At 36.8% G+C, this 27,938-nt stretch overlaps 1 protein-coding gene across 1 annotated transcript; it reads left to right on the plus strand.

Moving 5' to 3' along the window:
- Nucleotides 1-699: 699 nt before the first annotated feature.
- LOC142095011 (protein-glutamine gamma-glutamyltransferase E-like) lies at nucleotides 700-27,918 on the plus strand. The gene is made up of 13 exons (XM_075177712.1): nucleotides 700-885; nucleotides 8,333-8,473; nucleotides 10,005-10,247; nucleotides 11,480-11,598; nucleotides 11,735-11,863; nucleotides 14,261-14,438; nucleotides 18,753-18,888; nucleotides 19,785-19,888; nucleotides 20,363-20,605; nucleotides 21,702-22,202; nucleotides 22,917-23,074; nucleotides 25,413-25,546; nucleotides 27,771-27,918. The coding sequence occupies exons 1-13, from the start codon at nucleotides 879-881 to the stop codon at nucleotides 27,916-27,918; spliced, it is 2,241 nt and encodes a 746-aa protein (XP_075033813.1). The 5' UTR covers nucleotides 700-878.
- Nucleotides 27,919-27,938: the final 20 nt, after the last annotated feature.

Genomic DNA, 27,938 nt, shown 5'->3' on the forward strand with positions numbered 1-27,938 from the left:
TTTAACCCCTGGGGGTAAATGTATGAAGCTCCGGGTTCTTCAACACCCGCGAGATCGGCATTTTCGGCGTTTAAATTTAAAGCGGCACTGCCTTGTAAAGGGAAGTTTCCCTTTACAAGGCAGCGCCACTTTAAATTTAAACGCCGAAGACGCCGAACTCGCGGGTGTTGAAGAACCCGGAGCTTCATACATTTACCCCCTGGTGTGATTTCATAGCTCAATAAGATTATATTAAGCTTATTTAATTAATTGTTCCATACATGATACATTAAATCAACAAATGCTTTGGATGTACAAGGGCAAACGTTAAATACTACTAGATAAACTTTACTAAAGGAACCTCAGGACTTTCAGAATGCCCTACATATGACACCGCCCAACATAATCTTCGTGTAAAACACATAGCTAGAACAACATGTCACAAGCTGTAAAACACAGATAGAACACAGAACAAAACTAGGACAGGCATGTTAGAGGGATTATTATGAAACCTTTCCGAGAGCTTGTAAAAATACTATTCAATCTAAGGAATAGTCCAGACTAGAAAACAGGTTTTGTGTCACTATTTAAGTATTTACGCAGGAACGTGCCAAGCTATTTTCATTTGCTCATTAGAACGCATGCCAAGGAGATGGGAGATTGGCTGGAATCTTCCCTGGGCACTTCCGGCTATCATTTGAGCAGCACACAAGGAAGAGTCAAATCAGTGTAAGCATTAAGGCATGTCCCATTAATGCTCTCATAAAACACTCAGTCACAGGAATTTTAATAGAGAGGGCAGAGAGGAAGATACAAATAATGGTTGATTCACCTCTATCTGGTAGTTTGTTTGAATTCTACCTGCACTACACAACAGACAGGAAGGACATCAAGTCACTATGGACGGTAAGTCAATGAGCTTTTATGACATTCTGACAAACATTCTAAGTGCTTTGGATATTTAATGCTTTAAATAAAAAATAATAATATTCTATAGCTAAAGTACAATGTCACACTGACATGTACAAATACATCAATGGCAAAGGTTTACATTTTCTAGTAAAAGCAATTTGAGCAACTATTCCTTATTAAAATGTTTGACTGGTTTTAATCTAAAAAGATTTATTCTAGTAAAAAAATGACATCTGCATTTTTATACTAGATTGAATATGTACAAGGCATATTGTACATTTATTTTAAATGTACAAAATACAATTTCACAATCATTTCTTGAAAAGTTTCCTACTACATTTTAAGGTACATTTTTGCTTTGCCTTAAACAGTGTCACCAGGGAAAATGTATTAATGAGAATTATTTTTAATCTAGAAAAGCTGGAAAATATATATCATTCTTTTAAAGATATGTCAAATGTTTTGTTATCTATTTTATATATTTAAAATTGCTAGTTTTACAATTTAATTGCATTTATTCAAACAACTTATATTTGGGGTTCTAATGTTTAAATGTCAGCATATTAAATAAAAAGATTCAGTACATTGTTACATAGGGCAACATTTAGAAATGTTGCCGACCTAGACACTGCAAGTGAATATGCCAAAAATGATTGTGCAGCCAACATGCTCATTCCCTAATTTCCAAATGTTCCTCTTCAATTGACTGTGCTGTTAAAACTGTATGGATAGTAAAGATCAAGTAGCAAAAAAAAATGTAAAAGATAAAAAGTAATGAACATAAAGTGATAGATATACTAAATCTTATAGAAAGGAAAAGTAGAGGTGTTGCCTATAGCAACCAATAAGATGCTCGCTATCTTTTTCTAGATTGTACTAGATAAATGATAACTAAGATCTGATTGGTTGATATGGGCAACATCTCCAATTTTCTTTTTTAGAATTTTTATTAAATCTACCACAAACCATTTTCTATGTTGTTCATCAACAGTGCTGCCTAAGACATGTGCCTACTTGGGCTAAATGGTATAGTATATTACAGTCCTGAACACGCAAGTGCATAATTTGTCCAAAACTTAAACTGATGGACCAATGGGTATAATTGATGCCCAGTTGTTGTTTTTTTTAAATTTCTTTATAGACTTCCTTTAAATCGGCAAGGTGTAAATGTAAGGTCATAAGCAGCTGGATTACACAGACAGGGACTGTGAGAGAAGGTTGGGTGATATGAAAAACTGTAGAGACCATCAAATTGTAGAGATCATATTGGACAATGAGGGGGCTGTCCCTTCCAGATTGTTCCTGGCAAAAAGCTTCTAATTTGATCTGAAATGTACCGTACAAAGAAGAAAGGCATGATTGTATAGATAACAGCAAAATTGGTCAATTAGAGAGGAAACGTCTCAGAAGGACTCTGAAAAACTAGATGAATATAACATTTAACAACATGAAATTAGGTGAACATGTCAACAGTGAACAATCCAATGAGAATATATTAGTTTTCAAACAAACAGTAGAAAAAAAATCCTTTGTTGTTTTAATACAGAGTTTTTCAGGTAGTGTTCTTCCCGGTTCACCTTTCAGTCTAATGTTGGTGCCACGCTCAATAGTATGGTATGTTAACTGGCATTTCCTGAAAATTACTTTTTTGGTCTGTACTCTGAACCATGAGCTATCCTTCCCGCAGAACAAAGTATACAATACCCTAGAGTGAGCAGGCATCAATGATGCTTTAATTGTACTTGTAGAAGTTAGATAATGAAAGCAAAGACTTAACTGGTAGGTATGAGTTATTCTGGTGACTATCTACTTTATATAATATGTTGACATTTCAACATTGACATGGGAAATTTGTACTTTTGTAGGGACCACCAACAAATAAACTGTATAGATTTACAGTGATGTTTGATAGCACTAAGTGATGTTAAGGAATTTCAAATAACTGTGTAACCGTCTGCCTGAGCTGCTTCTTCTATAATTGTGTAATTGTAACATTCACAAGTACAGAAGCAGTAATCATTTGGACAGAGAATTCAGAGGCCGATCAAATAGTAGGGTAGTAATGAACACGACATGTCCCGTCACCAATTAATCTAATTTTAGTTATTATTACAATCATAAAAAAGTACTGTTAAAATGAACTGGTAAGAGTATATATAAATAATTATAGGATATACGATTAAAAAATGTTGGGAGGTACCGTACACAGACCTTGCAATTAAGCTACAGGAATGTGGTGGCCATTTTCCTAGCTAAGAAAGGGGCAACTTATATTTTGTGCTATAAAGTTCATGTGTCTCTGTTTTGTATACTTACTGAATAGTATGGTATAGTATAACACCTGTTTGGTAATTAATCTCATCATCATGTTTATTTCTACATTTGTTTTGTATATTGTTTTTTTCTTGTTTTTTTTTTTTTATTTATTATTGGACCTGTAGATGATTAATGATTCTATGGATTTTAACAAGCTGACATTAGTTTAATACTACTGCACATAGCAGACAATAGCACATAACATAAACTATGTGAATATTTATTAGGCTTTTTTACCTGCTGTAAAGTTCCCCATGTTTCTGTGTCTTCAGTTATGGGTTAAAAGTCCTCTTTTTAGTCTTAAATCCAAAGTCCATGTATCCATACACACTGTCTCTCCTTTAACTGTTTTTTAGCATAACCCAACCCTGGCAAGGGATCTTTCTAAGGTTTGTGCCTATCTCTTACAGTGAGCATAACCGTAGTGGTTAAAAGTGTTTACACTACTCCTAAATTCATCATACTGTTGATGTTTCCATATTATAAAATATGTTGAAAGTTGTATTCCTCTCATATTTGACCATTAAGAATGTTAATAAATATTTGGGGGCATTTTCACTTATCATTCCGGACGCGATTACGCGCAGCTCAGTCTCTGTACCGTAACATTGTGAATTTCTGTACTCAAAATCCGCAATGTTGCGGTACAGTAATGGCACTTTACAAGTGAAATCCTACTGCAACCTCCTCCTCACTGGCCTCCCCCACTCCCACCTCGCCCCCCTCCGCTCTATACTCAATGCGGCAGCAAGACTCATCTTCCTCTCACTCCGCTCCTCCTCTGCCTCCCCTCTCTGCCTTGCCTTACACTGGCTCCCCTTCCCCTACAGAATCCTTTTCAAACTCCTTACCACCACTTACAAGGCTCTCTCCCAGGCTACTGCCCCTTATATCACTAACCTCCTTTCCATTCACACCCCTGCCCGCTCCCTGCGCTCGACCAATGACTGTCGCCTCTCCTCCACTCTCATCACCACTTCCCACTCCAGAATTCAAGACTTCGTCCGCACGGACCCCCTTCACTGGAACGACCTCCCTCGCTCCATCTGTCTCTCTCCTAATCTGTGCTCCTTCAAACAAGCACTCAAAACTCACCTGTTCCTCAAAGCCTACCAACCATCCAATTAACCCCCTCATCTTCTCTACTCAGTCTCCCCTCTCTTCTCCCGGCCCCCCCTTTCCTCCCCCAGACTTCATCTGCCTCCCCTTGTGCCTGTTTTTGTACCCTCCTTTAGTATGTAAGCTCATTTGAGCAGGGCCCTCTTCCCTCTTGTCTCCACTCCTGTTCTTTTGCTCTGCCTCTACTGCATTACCCTGCCAGAGTTTCTGAAGTATTGGTATATTTTTTGTTTATTGTTCTGTACTGTCTCTCCCTGTATAGTCTACCATTTGTTCTGTGTCTGGCGCTGCGGAAATCTTGTGGCGCCTAACAAATAAACGATAATAATAATAATAATAATTTTGTTTCTAAAAATGAGAACATGCTGTGTAGTAAAAATTTTAGATCAGGGGTCAGCTATCACCAGATAAACTTCACTAGTGAACTTTAACATCCATAAAAATGTTAGTTGTGCTTATTTAGTGAAGAAGCTTTCTTTTTAGATGAGTGTACTGTACTTATTGTCCTGTGCTTGCCATGTGCTCAGCACATCTGCATGACTCCTCTCTCATCAGAATGTTATGCTTGTGACATCATCAGGCTCTCTAATGATAATTTGCCATGTGGAGGCATGCACTGGACAAGCACATGCAATACAAAATGATCGAGACACAATAACACTTAAGCAAAATAAGCACAGGGTGTTACTGACCAAGTAGGGTCATTATGTACATTAACATTTGTTAAGTGACGATTAAGATTTGTACTCCAGACATCAACGTTTGTTACATTACACCGATGATCAAAGAGACTTGTTATTTTCCTACAAAGATGAAACATCAGTAAAGGCTTTGAGGATCAGGGGAAGGATTTGATGTCTGTTACAATACTTACTGAAATGATGTATGTTTCTCTCTGGGATGAATAAATAGTACAACCATACAATGTGGTTATTTAGTAAAGTATAGAAAGTATAAGTACATTAATAATAATATCAAGAACCACCTTCATTTCCATCAATAATTGTATATGTGCTATTTTTGTTGTATAAAGAGCAACTTGTCAGTGAAAAACCAAGGTGTAGGTGTAGTATTATTAATAGAGATGTTGTGGTATTAATAGGGACAGAATTCGGACCACCAGTATATTCTGCAAATTAAAAAAAAGTTTTTGTTTAGTTTTGCCAAAACTAAATTTCTCAGTTGAGTCTTATTGGTTGACATGTTTGAATGTCTACTGTGAAAGACTAGATGTTTGAGTGTCTACTGTGAAAGACTAGATGTTTGAGTGTCTACTGTGAAAGACTACATGTTTGAGTGTCTACTGTGAAAGACTACATGTTTGAGTGTCTACTGTGAAAGACTAGATGTTTGAGTGTCTACTGCGAAAGACTAGATGTTTGAGTGTCTACTGTGAAAGACTACATGTTTGAGTGTCTACTGTGAAAGACTAAATGGTTGAGTGTCTACTGTGAAAGACTACATGTTTGAGTGTCTACTGTGAAAGACTACATGTTTGAGTGTCTACTGTGAAAGACTAAATGGTTGAGTGTCTACTGTGAAAGACTTCTTGTGTTGCCTCCTAAGCCTTCTCCAAGATTTTACCTTAAATCAAATAACAACTTTACTACAATTATTTATGGAAGCCCACCAGCATGGTGGTTACTGCTTACATTCCACAAATAACTGACTTCAAATAAATCATATTAATTACATAGTAACGCTACCATTTTTCCATGTGTTTGCTGCTATGAAAGTTTATCTTTTGGGTCCCGTCCCACTGTCGACCTCTTTCCACCTTTCAAATAAATGGAATACCCTGGCAATAGGGGCAGAAACCTTATTTACCCAACCATCATCGGCATGGAGCTCACTCGTGTTAATTTTTCACCTGTGGTGGCTGCCGAGGAGGAGAAGGAAATCACAGTAGCAGAATATGAGGATTCTATTTTTTTGGGGACTGGGGCAATGTTTATAGCTTTTATACTAAGGAATCACAGAAGGGTCAGAGGTCAGAGCTTTGTGCACAGCCAATTTTAAACATGTAGTTGCAATTCATAAAATATGACAATGTCACCCCATCCCTATCCCCCTCGCCCCCTGGAAAATTTGTTTTTATTTGACTGACTATGTATTTATCCCCAGTGTTAGCACTGGCAAACAAACAAGTATATAGTTAGTATACTATAATTAATATACAGTGGTTTGAAATTCAATGATGCACAGATTAATGCATTCCAATTGGCTCTGACCAGAAAACATACAGAAGAGTATACTGGGAGTTGTAGATACAGATTCATCCGATAATATCAGCAGACAGTTGCAAATTAGGATTACTTTCACTCATAGCGGTACTGAGCTGTTTTCCAGCCTCCACTGTCATCTGAGACACTCAAGAGCCGCCCAATCACCCTACAGCTGACAATAACCATTTTCACAATCAGCGACTGCAAGTGGAAGTGCATAATGATATTCCTTTGTGCCTCACCCTTCAATCACTTTATGAAGACCGTGATGACTGGGATCAAAGGCAATACAGGGAACACACAGGATTATCCCAGTCATCCCACCCCTGTTCCTCCTCTAATCCTGCTGTCAGTCACCCTGCAGGAGAAAAATACAGTGATATATTTCAATGTGAACTTTCACTTCCACTCATTGTATATGTGCACTGGGTAGGGAGAGGTATATATAGTACTCAGGGGGCAGGAGCCACCACCTTATCCCATGGATGGAATAGCACTAGTGGTAATGCCTGGCCCCCTTCACCTCAGCACACAGTCAATGTACTAAATAATATAACTACAGGGAGAGTAGCTGGAAGAGACTAGTAGCTATCGGGACACAGGCCATGTCTTGAACCATATGTAACATTTGATGCAATGTTACACAATATAATGTTTATTGACATTAAAAAACCTGAATTGCAAACTAATTGTTAAAATAATCAGATGTTTGTCAAAATATGACTCTTTATTCTTTATTCCAGTCAGTCTATAAGCACATATCTCACACAAGACACTGCAAAATCTTTATTCCATGTACTGATCATCCCCCACATTAACTATTGCAATACTATTCTTACTGGTCTTCCCCGAATCAGACTCTCACCGCTACAATCTATTCTACATGCAGCAACTAGATTGATTTTCCTTGCAAATCATTTTTCCATTGCTAAATCACTCTGTCCGTCTCTATACTAGTTGCCTGTTTTTTACCGAATCCAATATAAATACTTTTACTAACATATAAGAAAACTGCAGCAACTTACATCTCTTCACTTGCCTCATAATATCTACCAACTCAACACCTCCGTTCTGCACAAGATCTGCACCTTCCATACACACTCATCACATCCTCCCATTCCTAATTACAGGACCTTTTTTTTCGGGCTAAACCAATTGTGTGGAATTCCCTCCTGCGCACAAGAAATCTTTCCTCTAGTCTTTAAATCTTCAACATTCTCTGAAAACCACCTCTTCAGACAAGCTTATTATATTCCTCAACCACCATCTTAACCTTCCTAGGGTACCCTATTACCACTCTTTACACAGTTCACACAAGACAACAACCCTCTTGACTCCCTGACCAACATAGCCATGTGAATGGATCATATAGCCCACTAAGCGTTTTTTACCTTTGCAATCTGGCTGGACCAATATGCGATATGTAGCACTTAACCTCATGTATCAAACTCCCATTGTCCCATAGATTGTAAGCTTGCGAGCAGAGTCTTCTCACCTCTTTGTCTGTTTTACCCAGTTTGTTTATTAGTTTACTGTGTTTGTCCCCAATTGTAAAGCGCTACGGAATATGTTGGTGCTATATAAATAAATAATGATAATGACAATGATGATGTCTGTCTGTATTACCCAGAATTGTCTATTACTGTGTTTGTCCCTAACTGTACAGCGCTACACACTATGCTGCCGCTATAGAATTAAATGTTGATGATGATGATGATCAATAGATTTTTATGTTATACAATTTTTTGAGTGATGACACATTGTTTTATTATTTTATACAGAATCCAACAAGAAATCACATCACACAGATATGTACAACAGCTCTGAGCTGATACTGCGGAGGGGACAATCCTGTAAAATAACACTGGAGTTTAATAAACCAATTATAGACTGGCAAAGCATTGTGTTTACTGCACGTACAGGTAACCTCCATCATCTCTTTAGTATAACCTGCTCTGTACATTAACAATAAAGATACGAGGTAGCTCTGGGGCATAACTAGAAACTTGTGGGTTCTATAGCAAAATTTTGAAGGGGCATGCAGTTTCTAAAGACCTCCTCTAACCTTACTTTCTTTGCCACCTGGACAGACCACCGTCCAGCTGGAGTGCAGGTGGTGTGTGTTCATTATCCCAAGCAAATTACTATAAAGTTTTCTAGTGCAAAGTCTTATAAGATGGACTTTTAGGTTACCAAGGTTACCAAGTTACCCTGATGATTGTCTATAATGTCGTTGTTGAGATACATTTTTACATAAACAATAAGTCAGTAAAATGGTGAGTTTTCAGAAAATGTTCAGAGAATGTTCAGAAAATGTTTCAGAAAAGCTGAGCATGAATAAATACCAGCAACATTAGAGACCGTCATCCTCGAGTATTGATAAAGCAGCAGACCTTATAATATTGGTTTGTTTATTATGACTCTACAATATCTCAATGTTTTAACTGTGAAGCATATTACACCTTTGCAAAGTTACTGTTTAATATAATGAGTCTGCAAAAACAATATTATTCAGTTCATTATATCTAATATATAAATGTCTAGTGGCGTCTGTCTGTGTGTGTGTGGAAAAAATAAAACCGAGCTGCAGCACCACCTGCTGGGCAGAGTTATACACTGACCTACTAAATTCTTAGTGTGTGGAAAAAAAAATTCAAAAAGGGCTGAAATTTGGTAGGGCTCAAACTCATTTTTGTGAGGTAATTTTACCTCATGAACACACATGTGTAGAGGCGTGCGTTAGTGTTTGTGTGTGTGTGTGTGTGTGTGTGTAAAAAAAACTATTTTCTCAGAAAGGGCTCATCCAATTGACCTGAAATTTAGTATACTGACATTATTTGACAAAAATTTAGAATAGTCAAGTCAGTTAACTTCCATCATCCCCCCTTCCCCCCGTGGGAGGGGTAGTAAAGGCTAAATTTACGAGTTGAGGGGTCAAACTCATTTTCGTGAGGTAATTTTACCTCATGAACACACATTAAAAAGGCCGCTTGCGTCGGGAAGTAACGCTCTTCCCCTGAGGAGGCCTGTGCTAGGCCCAAATGCATGACAAGAACCTTTTTAAGACCTTAAGTAGCTTGATTTGACTAGAATGCATGAGTATCATGCACGGGTTAACTTGTGTATATATATATATATATATATATATATATATATATATATATAAAACAATAAAACATTTTTAAGAATTTGCACTTCAGGTTTTTTTAACTTCCGTTTAGATAGACGTGCTTAATCAACAAGAGCTTCTGGGTATTACTGCGCATTGAAAGTAAAGCAACGTCCAAAATTCAAAGTTGCGTCTTGGTTCAACGGATCAAACCAAAACAATTTTTTTTAGCAAATTTCAGCAAAAATTGCTTTCATTGTGCAGTACAGTATATGATATTTTTATAGCATTTACTTGTAAAATGCACTCAGTTCCTTTCTTGTGTCTGTGTTGGTTTCTGAAAGGTCCCCAGGACTCCGGATATTACAATACCAATGTGGAATTTGCCCTGTCCAGTTCGTGGAGCAGTGGGAACTGGAGTGCAGTACTGGAGTCCAGTCCTGGGAATTCTTTGCGTATTATCATGTCCAGCCCAGCCAATGCTGTCATAGGGCGATACGACCTCAGTGTCCAGATTTCTATAATGGGGCAGTTATCCACATACTCACTTGGGAAATTTGTGCTGCTTTTTAACCCCTGGTGTCTAGGTAAGTCCCAAAATACAAACACAACTGAACCCTCCTGCCTGGCTTTATGAAACTGCTAAGTAACATGCAGTAGCCTGCAGGGGCTGTGCACATGTAGATGTCTCGGGTTATTATTATGGTATCCCACTGGGTGTTTTCGAGTGATAACTTGAGTAGATCAGTTCCAACCATTTTATAAGGCTTTCCATAGTGTGGATGTAGTAAGGATGAAGCTTCAGTCCCAGGGAAAGTTTAGTGGTTACCTACATAACCTACAGTTGAGATGGGTAGGGTCAGTGGTCGAAGTGGAAAATTAGAAGTGGTGGTATGGAATGCAGTGGAGAACCGGCGTTATGGAATGCAGTGGAGAACTGGCGTTATGGAAGACAATAGAGAAGTGGCAGTATGGCATATCACTACATACCTGCCCACCTCGACCACTGACTTGGTACAGTCACTTCTCCTCTTCTCTTAGATGCCTTCCACTGAAGTACAGAACGATTAACTTATTAGGAACAATGTAGGGTTGAACCTCAACCTCTGCCCTCTGTCATGTGATTAAGGCTTCAGGGTAGAAAACAGAGCAGCATAGTAGACTGTACAGTGATAAATCTTTAAAACCTGGGATCCCAAAGTTGTTAAGATTGGGCTATAGGAGAGAGTAAAATATCATGTAAAACATATCTGTTTAGCTTTGCATTACATACAGTATATTCGATCCAATCAGGGAAATTGACAAATATGAGATGCTGAAAGAGCATGTCCTCCTATAACATATGTATTTACCTTCTAGGCTGACCGCACACATATGTCTTTCTAGTGGTGTTTAATTAACATTCCTCCCCTGCAACATAACATCACACAGTGAACATTTTTAATTGAACATGTTGACAATATCAATCATCTGTTATTCATGCTCCTGTTTATTCCAGCAGTGGCAACTTATTTACATTTCTGTCCCCTTACTCATTTGTATTTGACTCATACGCATGCTAAAGAGTCCAATGAGGCATATTCAGCAGGTATTTATTAGAATCCTCGAATTGAAGCACGAACAGTAATGACAAACCATCACTAAATCATAGCTATCATACATAAAGTACCATATATCCTTATTCTTTCCCACCAATAGTCCTCATTTCAGTGGCCCAGGCCTCTTTGCTTGCTCTGAAAAAGGTACATGGCCTAGTTATTTGGTGGGAGCTACCGAATGAATTGCAGATGTACCTGCATCTATCTTTTCTTCTTTACAGATGATGAAGTGTACATGGCCAATGCAGAAGAGAGGAAAGAATACGTCCTCAATGACCATGGCATTATTTTCATGGGGAATGAGAATCATGTTACCAGTATTGGATGGAACTATGGTCAGGTAAACTAAACTCATAATATACACACTGTAATTTATTAAAAACTACTACTACAACTTTCTATCTTTCTGCTATCTCTATCAGGTGGATTATATTATAGACCCTTGGTTTGTAATCTATTATGTTTTACTTGTCTAGTTTGAAAACAACATCCTGAACATTTGCTTGGAAATCCTAGACAGAAGCCTGAACTGTCAGCAAGATGCGGCTGCAGACTACTCCCGGAGGAATAGTCCTCTCTATGTGGGGAGAGTTATAAGTGCAATGGTAAGAAATGTAACCGGATGTACAGTGGTAGTGTTAAATATAATTAGCCATAGGGAGTACCTGAGGAATCTCACATCATGATGCACAATATATATTATTATTCACCATACAATTATAAATGTATAATTATAAAGTATAGAAGCATCCTGGAGTAAAAAGTTATTCTTAGTGCAATTAAATACCAGAAATAAAGTTAAGGCATAAATAAAATAAAAATATTTAACAACTTGTGATAGATTAGATTGCCTTTATTGTGATAATAAAATACCAATTTTTCACATGACAGTAAAAGTATAATTGAGACAGAGATGGAAAGAAAAAACAGTTAAACAAAACTGCAGCTGCAATAATAAAGCAGTTATAACAACAGAGGGGGAGATTTACTAAGCAGCGGTTTTGTATAGGGTTTGCAAACCAACATACATTGCATGCGGATTTCAGAGGCAAACTGGAGGCTGAAAACTCAAACCACATGCGATGTGTGGAGGCTGGCAAATCCCTAAATCACCAATAGTTTAGTACAAACTACATGGCAAAACTGTTTTATCTTTGCCCCATAACTATACGTTCCCTCATAATTAATCAATACTTGTGAATAAGTTGCTCCCCCATAAAATATTATAAATTAGTATCCCCATAGAATATTGTTAAGTAGTGCCCCGATAGAATACTATTAAGTAGTACCCCAAAGAATACTAAGTAGTACCCCTATAGAATATTATTAAGTCGTACCCCTTAGAATATAATTAAGTAGTGCCACCATAGAATATTATTAATTATTGTCCTCATAGAATATTATTAATTAGTGCCCCTATAGAGTATTATTAGTTAGTACCCCATAGAATATAATTAAGTAGTGCCCCATAGAATATAATTAAGCAATGCCCCCATAGAATATTATTAATTAGTGACCTCATAGAATATTATTAATTAGTGCCCCTATAGAATATTATTAATTAGTACCCCATAGAATATAATTAAGTAGTGCCCAATAGAATATTATTAAATAGTGCCCACATAGAATATTATTGAGTAGTACCCCCATATAATATTATTAATTAGTGTCCCCATAGAATATTATTAAGTAGTTCCCACATAGAATATTATTAAGCAGTGCCTTCAGAGAATATTATTAGTTAGTGTCCCCATAGAATATTTTTAATTAGTACCCCTTTAGAATTGTATTAATTAGAAACCCATAGAATATAATTAATTAGTGCCCCTATAGAATATTATAATGTAGTGCCTTAATTGTCATCCCCTATGTTCAACATGCATGATCACTCATGAGCTTGTATTTCCACAATAGCATATACTACATTTGGAGAGCATTATCCTAGTACTCAATGGCTTAGGGTGCCAGGAGGGTCCCAGTGCCAGCATTGGGCCAGTAAGCCATAGTTGTTGGGGGCTGATCATTTTCTGAGGCCCATCTAGAGGACCAGACCTGGGGGTAAATGTATGAAGCTCCGGGTTCTTCAACACCCGCGAGTTCGGCGTCTTCAGCGCTTAAATTTAAAGCGGCGCTGCCTTGTAAAGGGAAGTTTTCCTTTACAAGGCAGCGCCGCTTTAAATTTAAGCGCTGAAGACGCCGAACTCACGGGTGTTGAAGAACCCGGAGCTTCATACATTTACTCCCTGATGTGAGTAGGCTGGGCAGTTAGGGAATAAAAGAATGGGAGGTTTCTTTTAACATTTATTAATAATGTTTCCTCTGACTGACAGACAACATAATTCAAACAGAATGTGACTAACATTTCTGCCTTTTATCTGGTGGTTTGATGTGCATTTTTGCAATTTGCAGCTTGATACACTGACAACTTGTATTATTATGGGTATTATTATTATTATTGTTTTAGTTATATAGCGCCACCATATTACAGTATTAATCCCTTAATACACAAGTACACACACAATGGTCCATTTAGGGAACAAATCAGGATGGCAGTTTCACATCAGTAGGTTTGAAATAATGTGGTTTGAAGTTTTGCCTTTAGTAAATCGCCAAAGAACATGCAGTTTTCAAAAAAAATGTAGTAAATTTCCCCGAAGACTTTGTGTAAGATATTATCCATATAAAATACAAACTTCTAAAATCTATGTTTAAAGATAAATTACACACAATTTTTAGACAAGGCTAACTATGGGTCACCAGTTTTTAAAAATCCCCATAAGACCATTCAAAACCTGGTTTTATAGGTAAATACGTATGAACCAGTCCAATACCTGTCATATACTGTAAGAAACTTACCCCTCCTTGTTAACTTACTAATTCGAATAGTTGGGTAGAGAGACTGTGCCTAAACAATTCAACGCATCGCATCGTGTAAAATAAATAAATAAATTGTTTTATTGTTGCACGGAATCATTAAGTCTATGAAACTCTACACTTTACAGATCAACAGCAATGATGACTTCGGTGTGCTTGAGGGAAAATGGGAGAAAGAGTTTTCAGATGGGGTTGACCCGAACAGTTGGAATGGAAGTGTTGAAATTCTGTGGGGATGGCAGAATGAAAACTACAAGCCTGTGAAGTATGGCCAATGCTGGGTCTTTGCAGCAGTTATGTGCACAGGTACATTATTATGAAACTATGGACAGTATGGGCCTGATTCATTAAGGAAAGTAAAGCAAAAAAAAATGAGTAACTTTTTTTTACCATGGAAAAACCTTATTGCATTGGAGGGGGAGCTACATTTAAAATGCGGGTACATATTTATAATTGGGGTAGGGCATGTCCTAGATCAACTTTAAAATTCAGTGTATAAATAAAACTATCAAGTATTTGTGTGCTACATGAAAAAACAGCCAGTATTTATTTTATGTGCAAAATATTAAATTAATATGCACCCCTGTCATTGTAACATGGTTTTGACCAGGAGAAAACTTACTAATTGTTTTGCCTTATTTTCCTTAATGGCTCAGGCCTTATATGTTTCAAATGAGTCTGTTCTGCTATCTATAATATAAGTTATAACATAAAGTATAAGTGTATATTTGTATACCCTAATTTACAGATCAGATGTAAAACAATGCATAAGACTTCATCAGTGTTTTATTAAATACAATGTGATTTTTAAAAGAGTTTCCATCTAAACACATTTTATTAATAAAAAACCCTCCATCCCACTTCTCAGGACAGTGGTGGTTTAATGGTAAGGTCCTTTGCCTTCGGGATATACAACCTCCCCATTGGGCCATCTCTTCTGCTTATGTCAGGGGAATTTAGCAAATCAGTACATCCTACGCAAATAGAACTGTTTCTTGTGTCAAGAGCACCAAAAAGTCCTCTCCTGACATTTTTTTTTAAAAAAATATGACTTTACAACATAACTTAATTGTGTACTCCACATTATAGTGCACAATATATTATAAACATCAAAGCAGGTTTTTGTCTGACAGGAGCAGGAAACATAACTGACAACTACGGAACATTTTTTGCTTAAGCTGTTTTCCTGGTTGCAACAGTGCTTGCAAAAATTTTTTCAACTGTCAGAGTAAAAATCTTGACATGACATTCTCTAGCAACCCTCTTAATTTCAATAGGACCGCATATTAAAAAGAAAAAAAAAATCTACTTTTGCCTGGGGAAAAAATGAAAAAAATATATTTTTTTTTAACCAGGAGAGAACTTACTTACTGAGTCACTGAAGGCACTAATGGTTAAACAGAGTCAGGGTAACCATAACTGTTAATTACTAACATTTAAGCTAATAGAGACGATTAAAAATGTTCAATAGTTTGTTACAATTCCAGTATTTTCTTTAATTTGAAATTGGCGAAAGTTTGCAAATGTAAAGTGGAAGCAAAAATTGTAAAAACATGCATGGATTCATCAATGTCTCAGATTTTCATAAATCCTCCTTTAGCCAAAATGTTACTTGCCTTCCAAATTTATACTGAAGCAATGTACAGCTACTTTTGTTATAACAAGTCCTAGTTGCATTGACCATTTAGTCACAAAGAGGCACATTTAGAGGACACAGGATGCATTTGCACACCAAGAATATGATGCACAATGGTCTCAATACGGACATATGCGTAGGCATATTCTGTGTGCATGAATAGCGCAGAAATGTTTATCTTCCATAAAAAAATTGACATACAGCAAACTCCAAACGAACCCCCAAAATCTTCTCGACATTCTGCAGTGGCAAGTATGGGTGCAAGAGAAAGAATCAATTTGTCTAAATAGGGAGGGGGATTTAATTGGCTGCATGATGATGCAATGTGTCGCCAGAAACAGTTAGTAGAGACACATTGTGTCGAAGTTTTTACTAAAATCTGTGTTTATTTTCTTTTGCTTCCCAAAGAGGTGCAAGGGAAAATGAGCAGAGACTTCTGTACCGTACTAGCCGGCAATGTCCAAGACTGGACATTGAGATGATGCCCAGCAGCGCTACGCAGCTAATTTAATTCTACCCCATAGAATAAAAAAAAAATTTAGGTCCTGGTTTCTCTTAGTAGCACTGGTTCACAGTATAATAAATCCAAATTATTAAGACATTATTTAAAAATAAAATTAGGGTACATAAAGGAGTTTATTGTTCAGACTTGATGTTCTCTGTATCAATGCTTTTTTTCTGCCAGTTAGAGCACCATGCCAGAAATCTACTAAAACATATGTAAAAATGAACCCCCATCTTTCCCTACACCACCCTGCAATCTCCCATCATGATTAAATTGTTTAATTGCAGAGCTCCTCCTAGTAACTCTAAGCAGAAATACTGCTGATCACGTCTGTATGTATGACATAATTACAAAAAGTTAGCAATAGTTTACTTTTTTCCTTTCTGGTTCTTAAAACTTACATAATGGGTTTCTAGATAATAGGTCCCATACTACACTTTTCTAGATACTGATAAAACCGGTTTCAGAAAAACATCATTTCCATTACCCATTTCATTAGACAACATCTGTATGTACAAGGAAACGTTTTGAGCATGTCATTGAACATTGAATAGTAGATAACCTTTCCAAAAATTTCTCAGAGGACAAAAACTATAATAAAATCACAGACACAAAAATAAAAGCAATAGAACATGAACTATGTAGGGACGGGGAGGATTATTACACTTATGCAAATGAGAAATATTTTGGATCTATACTCTCAAAATTTTACTACCATCAGGGCTAAGATTTAGGTTTAACTCATTAAAGGGCTTAATTTCGGCAATGTCATTTTTATATACCCACAATAAGCAGCGATAATAAAACCACTTACTTTTTACCACAAAGGGGCTCTTTATGGTAAATAACCTCCTAGATGTGGACATAGAACTTGCAACAACTATATAAATGTATTCCAGAAATCTAGTGCAAAACCATGATCACACTATACACGTCCATTCACTAACACTACACACGTCCATTCACTGACACTAGACACGTCCATTCACTAACACTAGACACGTCCATTCACTAACACTACACACGTCCATTCACTAACACCACACAAGTCCATTCACTAACACTACACATGTCCATTCACTAACACCACACACGTCCATTCACTAACACTACACACGTCCATTCACTAACACCACACACGTCCATTCACTAACACCACACATGTCCATTTACTAACACCACACACGTCCATTCACTAACACCACACATGTCCATTTACTAACACCACACACGTCCATTCACTAACACTACACATGTCCATTCACTAACACCACACGCGTCCATTCACTAACACTACACACGTCCATTCACTAACACCACACGCGTCCATTCACTAACACTACACACGTCCATTCACTAACACCACACACATCCATTCACTAACACCACACAAGTCCATTCACTAACACTAGACACGTCCATTCACTAACACCGCACACGTCCATTCACTAACACCACACACATCCATTCACTAACACCACACAAGTCCATTCACTAACACTACACACGTCCATTTACTAACACCGCACACGTCCATTCACTAACACTAGACACATCCATTCACTAACACCTCACACGTCCATTCACTAACACCACACAAGTCCATTCACTAACACTACACACGTCCATTCACTAACACTACACACGTCCATTCACTAACACTACACACGTCCATTCACTAACACTACACACGTCCATTCACTAACACCACACACATCCATTCACTAACACCACACAAGTCCATTCACTAACACTAGACACGTCCATTCACTAACACCGCACACGTCCATTCACTAACACCACACACATCCATTCACTAACACCACACAAGTCCATTCACTAACACTACACACGTCCATTTACTAACACCGCACACGTCCATTCACTAACACTAGACACATCCATTCACTAACACCTCACACGTCCATTCACTAACACCACACACGTCCATTCACTAACACCGCACACGTCCATTCACTAACACTAGACACGTCCATTTACTAACACCAACTCATTCTTATCCTAGTCCATAATATCTTATTTTATTTATTCTATTTAATTTTAATTATTTATTTATTGTGTTACCCAACTTTCTGTCTGAAAGGACATGTCTTTATTATCTATTTACATATGAATATACACACACAACCTCTATGAGGTCTGACTGTGAGGTGGGAACCTGCAATCAGTAACTCTCCGCTTTGGGGGTCAGATATTTTTCTGAGCCGGCTCAAGGATTTCACTTGTAGATCTACGGTGATGGAAGAAAAGAGTTGGGACCTCCATAGCGGGGATTAATAATGACTGGAAAATGTCTATCTCCACTGTAAACTACAATCGAGTTTAAAATTAAGAGTCGACAAGTGAACCAGGATGTTCACCAAGAAAGTAAATGAACATACTCAGTGCAAAGTAGTAGTGTAACTTGTGTATCAATCTCTACCAATTGCCGTTGTATAATCTGTTGTTAATGTTTTAGTCCTCAGGTGTCTGGGTATTCCTACAAGAGTGATCACAAACTTCAACTCCGCCCACAACACTGATGGAAACATGTGTGTGGATATGCACTATGACACAGAGGGAAAATTCCTAGAGATCCATGATGACAGCATTTGGTATGTTTAAAATCAGTATTTTTAGGCAAGCTCTAAAATAGATTTAGTAAAATGCCATGAGTTTAGAAAAAGCATGTGTCAAACAAATTACTTTTGTGCTATGTGTGGAAATTAAAACCATTGTTATCTACAATCAACATCCAATTTGATTGGACCAGATTGGGAAAAAAGGAAAAACAATTGCAGGGTCATCATTTCATTCAGCTGTGTACACACACATTACTTACATTGCCTTCATAGTGCTTGGCCTGGTACACCAAACAAATTAACCACACGTTTGCCAAAATTATTTACTGTAGTATTGCAGTTATGCCAAAAGGCTGAATCTCAGACTGCGTGTGCACCTTAAAGACTTGCAGTTTAATATAATCTCTTGGTAGGTTATGAAATGTTTCCCACTGTACCTCGCTAGTGATACCAGTAAATATGTGAAAATAAAAGTAAGAAGACATTATATGCAGGGGTCCCTTGATATCATCATCATCATCAGCTATTTATATAGCTCCACTAATTCCGCTGCGCTGTACAGAGAACTCACTCGCATCAGTCCCTGCCCCATTGGAGCTTACAGTCTAAATTCTTTAACACACACAGACAGAAAGACAGAGAGACTAGGGTGAATTTGACAGCAGCCAATCAACCTACTAGTATGATTTTGGAGTGTGGGAGAAAACCGGAGCACCCGGAGGAAACCCACGCAAACACGGGGAGAACATACAAACTCCACACATAAGGCGATGGTTGGGAATTGAACTCATGACCCCAGTGCTGTGGGACAGAAGTGCTAACCACTAAGCCCCATATGATCTTATATGGAAATCTATGTATCAGGTTTTGTACCATTTATCCAATTTGCTGTCCTGTCATAATTTAGTCTACTTACATTCACAATACAGGAATTTCCATGTCTGGAATGAATGCTGGTTTATGAGGAGAGACCTTGGGAATTTCTACAGCGGGTGGCAGGTTCTAGATTCAACTCCCCAGGAGCAGAGTCAAGGTAAGAATCTATTGTAATAGAGGATGGTACAAAATAAAATTCAGGTTTTGACTTAAATTTTGTCAAATTGTTGGAAATAATATCCTCTTGACTCAATTTGAAACTTACACTATTATTAGTGGCAGACCAGGACAGTAATGGTAATGAATTACAAAAAAGTTAAAAATACTAAGAAACATAGACAGTTAAGTTTAAATAGGAGAAATCTTATAGTTTAATGTAACCTTTAACTACCAGCTAGAAAAGCAAACTTTGAGTTAACTGATTAAAAATGATAAGAAAACCGCCATGGTGGTCGAATGGAAAGTTAATTTCAATATTTTCGAGATTGATTTCTAATCAAGACAGATTGTCATGATTTCCGCTGCAGTCGGAGGTTGTCACATTCTCTTTAGGTGAAGCATTCTTCCTACTAGTAAGCTGTAACGCATACATTCAAGTTCAAAAGTGATCAGATGAACTTCTTTCTCTCAGACATCTATCGATGTGGTCCCACGTCAGTGACTGCTGTCAAAGAAGGAGATTTGCACTTAGGCTACGACACTCCCTTCGTGTTTTCGGAGGTGAATGCAGATCGTGTTACCTGGATCATTCATAAGGATGGGACCAAGGAGAAAGCCCACAGTGACAGCAAATACGTTGGGCAGAGCATCAGCACTAAAGCAGTGGGTAGTGATGCCCGTGTCGATGTAACGCTTAACTACAAATATCCAGAAGGTAAGAACAAAAGGAAATGTTCCCCTCCCCCCAATCAACTCAGTTAAATTGGAGAATTCACATTCCCTAATAGCTCAGCTCTTTTACTTGGTTCCAGAACTTCAAAGTGTTCTGAACAGTATTAGAACTCTTGACATGACTATATGAATGTTTATAGCACTGTATAATGTATATTATAGCACTGTACTGTTATATTCTCATCAACAGGACCCTTGTTGCCTCTTATTTTGCAAATGCGTATATGTATATGAATATATATATATATATATATATATATACATATATATATATATATATATATATATATATATATATATATATATATATATATACAGAAGAGGCCTGATTCATTAAGGAAAGGAAAGCAAAAAATGAGTAATTTTGAACCTTGGCAAAACTATGTTGCAATGCAAGGGGTGCAAATGAGTTTATTATTTTGCACATAAGGACATTTTTGTTGTTTTTTCATGTAGGATATAAATACTTTTTAGCTTTATTTTAAAACTGATGTTAAAAGTTAATCTAGGACATACTCTACCCCAATTAAAAATCTATGCTTACATTATAAATTTACCTCCCCTTCCAATGCAACCTGGTTTTCAAAAGTTCGAAGTTACTCATTTTTTTTGGTTTACTTTCTTTAATGAATAAGGCCCAGAGTGTTTTATTTATTCACCAATTGTCAATACAAACTCGAGCATTCACTGAAGAGTGTTAAGGTGCTGTATCCATATTTATAAATGAAGTTATTGGCTGGGTGCTTTTCTTACAAACATCCTTTTAATCTTTCCCTGGTATTTATACATTACAATAGTATATTTTTATTGCGTAATGAGATGATGATGCCTTTGCTCTTTTAAAATTACTATTAACATCACTTCTGCACTATGAAATCCATTGTTATAATGTATGACAGGGAATAGCACAACTAGTGGCTATGTAAGGTCACTTCAGAGTTTCATGTGTTACACCAAGGAACAATAGTAACATGATTATCTGTATAACCAAGAGCAGAAAGTACATAGTTTGGATTATCCTAAGGTAAATATCAGTTAACATTAATTACAACAGGCATTTTGCATGCTGTTTAACACAGGTTCTCCACAAGAAAGAGAGGTATTTGAGAAGGCCTCCAGAAATATGCCTTTTTATAGACATCCAATAGAACACGCAAACCGTAATAACATGGTCAACAGGACAAGAAATGATCTATCTTCCCGGCTTTCATCATCAACCCCAAATTTGACAGCTGCAACAAACGCAAGACCAGCATCACCTGCTCCTTCCTCAGGAAATTCATTCCGTTCACCACACACACAACCGTCAGGAAACGCTATCCGCTCCTCATCGCCTGCGCCAAATTCATCACGTCCTGCCGTATCTGCCTTTGAGGGGCCAGACATATCTGGGAAATTTAAGCTCCTCAGTCCCCTAGTGGTGGGAGATGACATTAACTTAATTCTGATGCTTAAAAATCTGACTCCATATCACAGACCAACTAAAGTGAATCTGAGCGCTTCTTGCATTCTCTATACTGGAAGAAGGGTGAACAACATCTTCACAGATCACAAGTCTCTGATTATCAGCCCAAGTCAAGGTAAGTGAGGCAGCATATTCTATGCAAGTATGACCCTGTAGACAGTAACCCAAAGGGGTATAACATTTTGCATGATATCTCTATATATTCTCTATAAAATCACCTACTAAGACAATAGACCTTTTCCATTCCTGCCTCGAACAAGAAATGCTTAATTTTCTTTATTTTACAGTCCCTATCTGTTCTCCCTCTCTTTTTTGTCTAGTGTTTGATTTTTAATACATATTTGCAAAACTGACGCCATAAGATGATAATACAACAGATTCCGTGGAAGGCTACAACAACAGAGATGAAAATGACCACTAGGCTGCACTGTTTCACTATTTAGTTCATTAGAACATAGGCTGACATACTGCAACTACAGTAAAACAGGAAACATATTACTGTTGTGTTATTACATTTAAGAACCTTGACGAGTGAATAAACCTACATATATAATAATAATTTATATTTATATTTATTTTTCCTATTAAAGTAATAATGGTTCACTCTCTCTTTGGTCCACATTGACACATCTATCACATAATTATTAATACTGTGTATCTTCCACCACTGTAATTAGCAATACGCAATCTGTAAAACTACTGTGAAGGATTTCAGGTTTTTTGGTACTGACATATAAAACATGCAATATATGTGTGTTTTTTTGTTTTGTTTTTCATTTTTCTTAATTTTGACAAATGTGAATGTAATTGTAAATTATGTATTTTACAGATGCACATATCTCTCTGCAAATACCATACTCCCACTACAGTAAATGTATAAATGATGGGAACATGATACAAGTGGTAGCTCTTTGTGAATTACCTTTTGGTGAGAAAGTGCTGATAACGAAGGATCTTGTCTTGGAGAACCCACCTATTGTTATTAAGGTAACACAGGAAGACAGTCTTTATTAGATTCAAGTGCAGGCCATATCTTTTCAAACCCCATTAAAGTTTCAAAGGGAACTCCAGACAGGAGAAATGTCCCACCTAACAACCATGACCTCTGGTGACACAATCTTCATCATCATCAGGTATTTATATAGCGCCACTAATTCCGCAGCGCTGTACAGAGTGCTCACTCACATTAGTCCCTGCCCCACTGGAGCTTTGTCTAAATTCCCTGACACACACACACTATTACCTCAATAAAGGGGCTTTCTATGACAGGTAACCCATACAAAGCACATAGCTCTACATAAATTTTGGCAAATGAATAGTTAAGTCCAAGTGGTAGCTGATTGGTCATTTGCTTCAGCCAGCCAATCAGGTGCTGCCCAGGATTGATAATTTATTTGACATGCCTGAATATGTTTGAATAGGTTATGTGTTCTCTGTGGACTAATAGTCGTTACCAGTTGGAGGATTAAAGAATCTGGGTTATAAGCAGTGGCAGTATAGAGGTAAAAGTAGGGATTGAAGTGGACATTCCCAAAATTCTTTAGTACTCACCTGGTATGCCTAGAGGGGATTATCTCACTGGGTGCTTTAAATGCTTAACAGTTGTCACCTATTTAATTACATTTTAATTAGATAATTATTTCCCTAACCTGCTTTGTATGTTTTAGGGAAGGCTATAGTTACAATTAATCTTTATACATTCAAATAGTATCATCAATAAGGGACACTTAAGATTTGTTACAATAAATGCCTTTTTTCTTTTTACAGACTCAAGTGTAACAAGCAGACTTTCAGATGCAAATTATAATTGGGTCCTTATACATAAGGAGCCAGAGGTGCTTTGGGGATTCATATAGGTTTATATATCAGACCCACAAGAGAGAGAAGGGATATTGGTTAAAAACAGAGACTGCCACTCCCAGAATGTGCTGCTGGGAACTATAGTGGAGTTTTGTACAACCAGTCATGTCAGATAAATACACAATCAGATCATAAATGACAATTTTCAATCTTGCTTTTACAGTTTTATCAAAATATTGTTTAAGATATTTTGATTAACCTCAGAAAATTAAAAGGGCCACACATTACCTTTTTTCTCAGTAATAAGTTAAAAGAATACATTCAATCATAGAAAGAGAGACCTATCTGTAATAACATATCAGCAAGCATTTTAAACAACTCACAAGCTATAACAAACAATTCTATAATGAACAACAAAGCAGGAAGGATCTGGGAGCCGCAGAGTTCTGCATGCTGCCCTAGGGTCTCCTGTTGCCCATCACTGTGACAGAGAATGATTCATAAAATCACACACAACATTAAAGTCAGAAAATATCTGTCAATAAGGAATCCCTGCAGGATTGATAACCGTCATACAAAGAAATCCATGTAAAATGCAAAGTGATTAATTTAAATAGTGAACTGAAAATAAAGAAACTTAATAATGGAATATTAGAGTTTTGAAACCATCATATATTCCATTAGCTATTGACTCTTACAGAAACATCTTTAGAGATTTATATAAAACAAACAAAATATTTTTAAGAACAATATGGTATTTTTGAGCCAATAATATTATTTTGAACCAATTATATTTTTATATCTAAAAATATCAGATAAATGATGAAAAATAACACACCTCATAAAGAATTTCTGTTTCTTCAATTGCAAATAGATCATTATTGCAACTATATGAATCCCATTTAGTGAATTCCATGAGTAAACAACAGTAAATTAGTATTATCAGCAAACTTCATTTTAGTAAATAGAAATATGCTGTCATTATTTAGTGCCAACACACCCAATAAGTTGATAGCATCAAATGGACAAAAATAACCATAAGAAAATGCTCATAATTAAATAAAGTGTCCACTGAAACCAAATAAATCAAATCACGTGTTACTGTCTTTGTAGGGGATACCGCTTTGCTGATAAATACAATATTTTAAAAAACAAATTTAAAACCCCCCCCACAACTTTCCAAACAGTTGTTATACCATTATGAGTTGGGCTTCAGTTTACACTGTAGACAATTAAATATTAAGTAATAAATTCAATTTATGAAAGGTTAAACACATAGAAATACAATATGGAAAATATAAAAAATATGATACAACAACTTTATGTAATTTAGAAAGTCACAATTATAATATCCTTATATTGATTACTATAAGTCCACTCATATGTCTATTTTCCAGTAAATTGTCTACCTATTTCAGAATGAGGTGTTTACGATTTGTTAGTCTTTTCTCATTTCTTTGACTGACAGGGAGGACAGTACATAGAAATTGTGTAACTTTAATCTATTTTTTTGTTCTTTTACCAGCCCCTTGGTAATGCCATGCTGCATAAGCCAATGACTCTGGAGATCCGGTTTACGAACCCGCTTAATACAGCTGTCAATGATTGTAACCTGGTGGTGGAAGGCAGCGGTCTGATTGACAGACAGCTCTCATCAGTGTGAGTATTGATATAACCACAAATGTTAAACTGACCACACACGGCTTCGAGTGCTGAGAGACAGCATTAGTGTTTATTTGGACATATAGTTGGCCAATTTTGGACAAGATGCATCAATTCATCCTCATGGATATAATAACTTTCAGCGTGATCGGGTCCTTTTAGTGTAGTGGAAAGTTGACTGCACAAACAGGTCATTAGCAATCATCTTCTGACCACTTTACTCTTGTTTTTGGGTCACACATAGAGAGATATCTGTATGTGTGGCAATATATATATATATATATATATATATATATATATATATATATATCTACTATATAAATGCCTAGTGGCGTGTGTGGAAAAAAAGACAAAACAAGCTGCAGCGCCACCTGCTGGGCAGAGTTATACACTGACCTATATATTTCTTGAAGGAATAGTGACAGTTGGTAGTGGTTGGTGGTTGCCGGGGGTGTGAGTGGGGAGGTTTTAACACCTTAAGTAGCTTGATGAAGGATGTGGCGATGAAGGTGAAGGATGAGGTGATGGAGAAAAATGATGAGGTGGTGACATGTGGACAAAACCACGTTATAAAAGGGTGCTTGCGTCGGGAAGTAACGGTCTTCCCCTGAGGAGGCCTGGGCTAGGCCCAAATGCATGACAAGAACCTTTTTAAGACCTTAAGTAGCTTGATTTGACTAGAATGCATGAGTATCATGCACGGGTTAACTTGTATATATATATATATATATATATATATATATATATATATATATTGGCCATATATCATTTGAGAAAATACAGGATATATGTCCAACATTACATTTGTTATTTTAAACTGTAGATAGTGTTGCAATTGTTTTACAGTATACTACTGTATTTTAATGATCGTCTCACCATAATTAAATGTCACAGAAGGCAGTACTGGTGTGAATTTGTAATGGCTTATAACATTCTGTCGAGTTGGGCGTATGCCAATTTGTATACTGTAAAATACGCAAGTTTGTACTGTGCATGCCCACAAAAAACGTACACCTTTGTCCATAAGCAGATTTGACACTTACGCCTCCTTACTCTTGGAGAGGCAGAACAGTGGAGGGAAAGTGTGTTTAAACATAGTCTAAATACAGTAAGGGCATGTTCTCGTAATTGGGCGAACTGAGGAATACTCACACAGAGACACAGATATGCCTGTTAGTATGCCTGCTATTTATAGGTGCAAACTTTTTAAGCCCTATGTGCTTACATAGCATATAATTGATGCATATCTTGACAATAAGATAAAGAAACTAGAGGACATAAAGAATGGATGCCTTACTGATCATTTAAGTGCTTATATTGTGCACTGGAGTGGTGCTCAGTTATTTTAGATAATATAGATAATTTGCAGGAGTAAGTCTAGTCATTATACTGCATGCAGCAGCATCTGAAATATTAAGCTTGCACAATTCTACTTGAACATACACATTTACATATGGATATTGTACACTATAAAATACAAACATTATCCTCTCCATAGCAAATTATGTTTTGTGACATCATGCACCTACTTTTTGGACAAATGCGACAGTTTTTAAGGCATGAAGCTGCTCATCATTGTTGTGGCACCAGCGACAAGTGCAGCATTAAGCATCTTTTGATGGGAGGAGTTAGGAAGATCAGGACATTCATAGCTGAATGTGTTTTGGGCTGAGGGCTCTGCGCTAATATCCTTCTGAAAGACATGGGTGAGAAGTTGTTAATAAAGTTTTCAAAAAAGACAGAATATAGAAAACTAGAAACTGACAGAAGACAGGAAACTAGAAACTGACAGAAGACAGGAAACTAGAAACTGACAGATGACATGAAACTAGAAACTGACAGAAGACAGGAAACTAGAAACTGACAGAAGACAGGAAACTAGAAACTGACAGAAGACATGAAACTAGAAACTGACAGAAGACAGGAAACTAGAAACTGACAGAAGACAGGAAACTTGAAACTGACAGAAGACAGGAAACTAGAAACTGACTATTGATAACATGAGTGTTGTTTTTTTGGTTTATAAGAGTTTTCGCTGTAATAAAACACCTTTTCTTTCACTTCAACACATCTTTAAATTCAACACAGCCAGAGTTGTTGTAGAATAAGCACTTAACACTTCTAGATCACTACAAGTAATCAGACAGCAGTCAAACCATAATGTTACTTGTTAGTTATTACTCTCATAAATAGTAATATTATTTTCTTTTGCTTCTCTCAGGGTGCCCTACCTGAAACCAAAAGAAAAAATAAGGTTCAAGGTGGAACTAACTCCTTACAGAACTGGAACAAGGCAACTTATAGTTAATTTTAAATGTAAACATTTTTCAATTAAAGGATACCAACTCTTGAATGTAGCATCATGGTGACCTACACTTTGTATTAATCA

This window comes from Mixophyes fleayi, chromosome 6 (genome assembly GCF_038048845.1).
Source record: "Mixophyes fleayi isolate aMixFle1 chromosome 6, aMixFle1.hap1, whole genome shotgun sequence".
Classification (NCBI taxonomy): Eukaryota; Metazoa; Chordata; class Amphibia; order Anura; family Limnodynastidae; genus Mixophyes; species Mixophyes fleayi.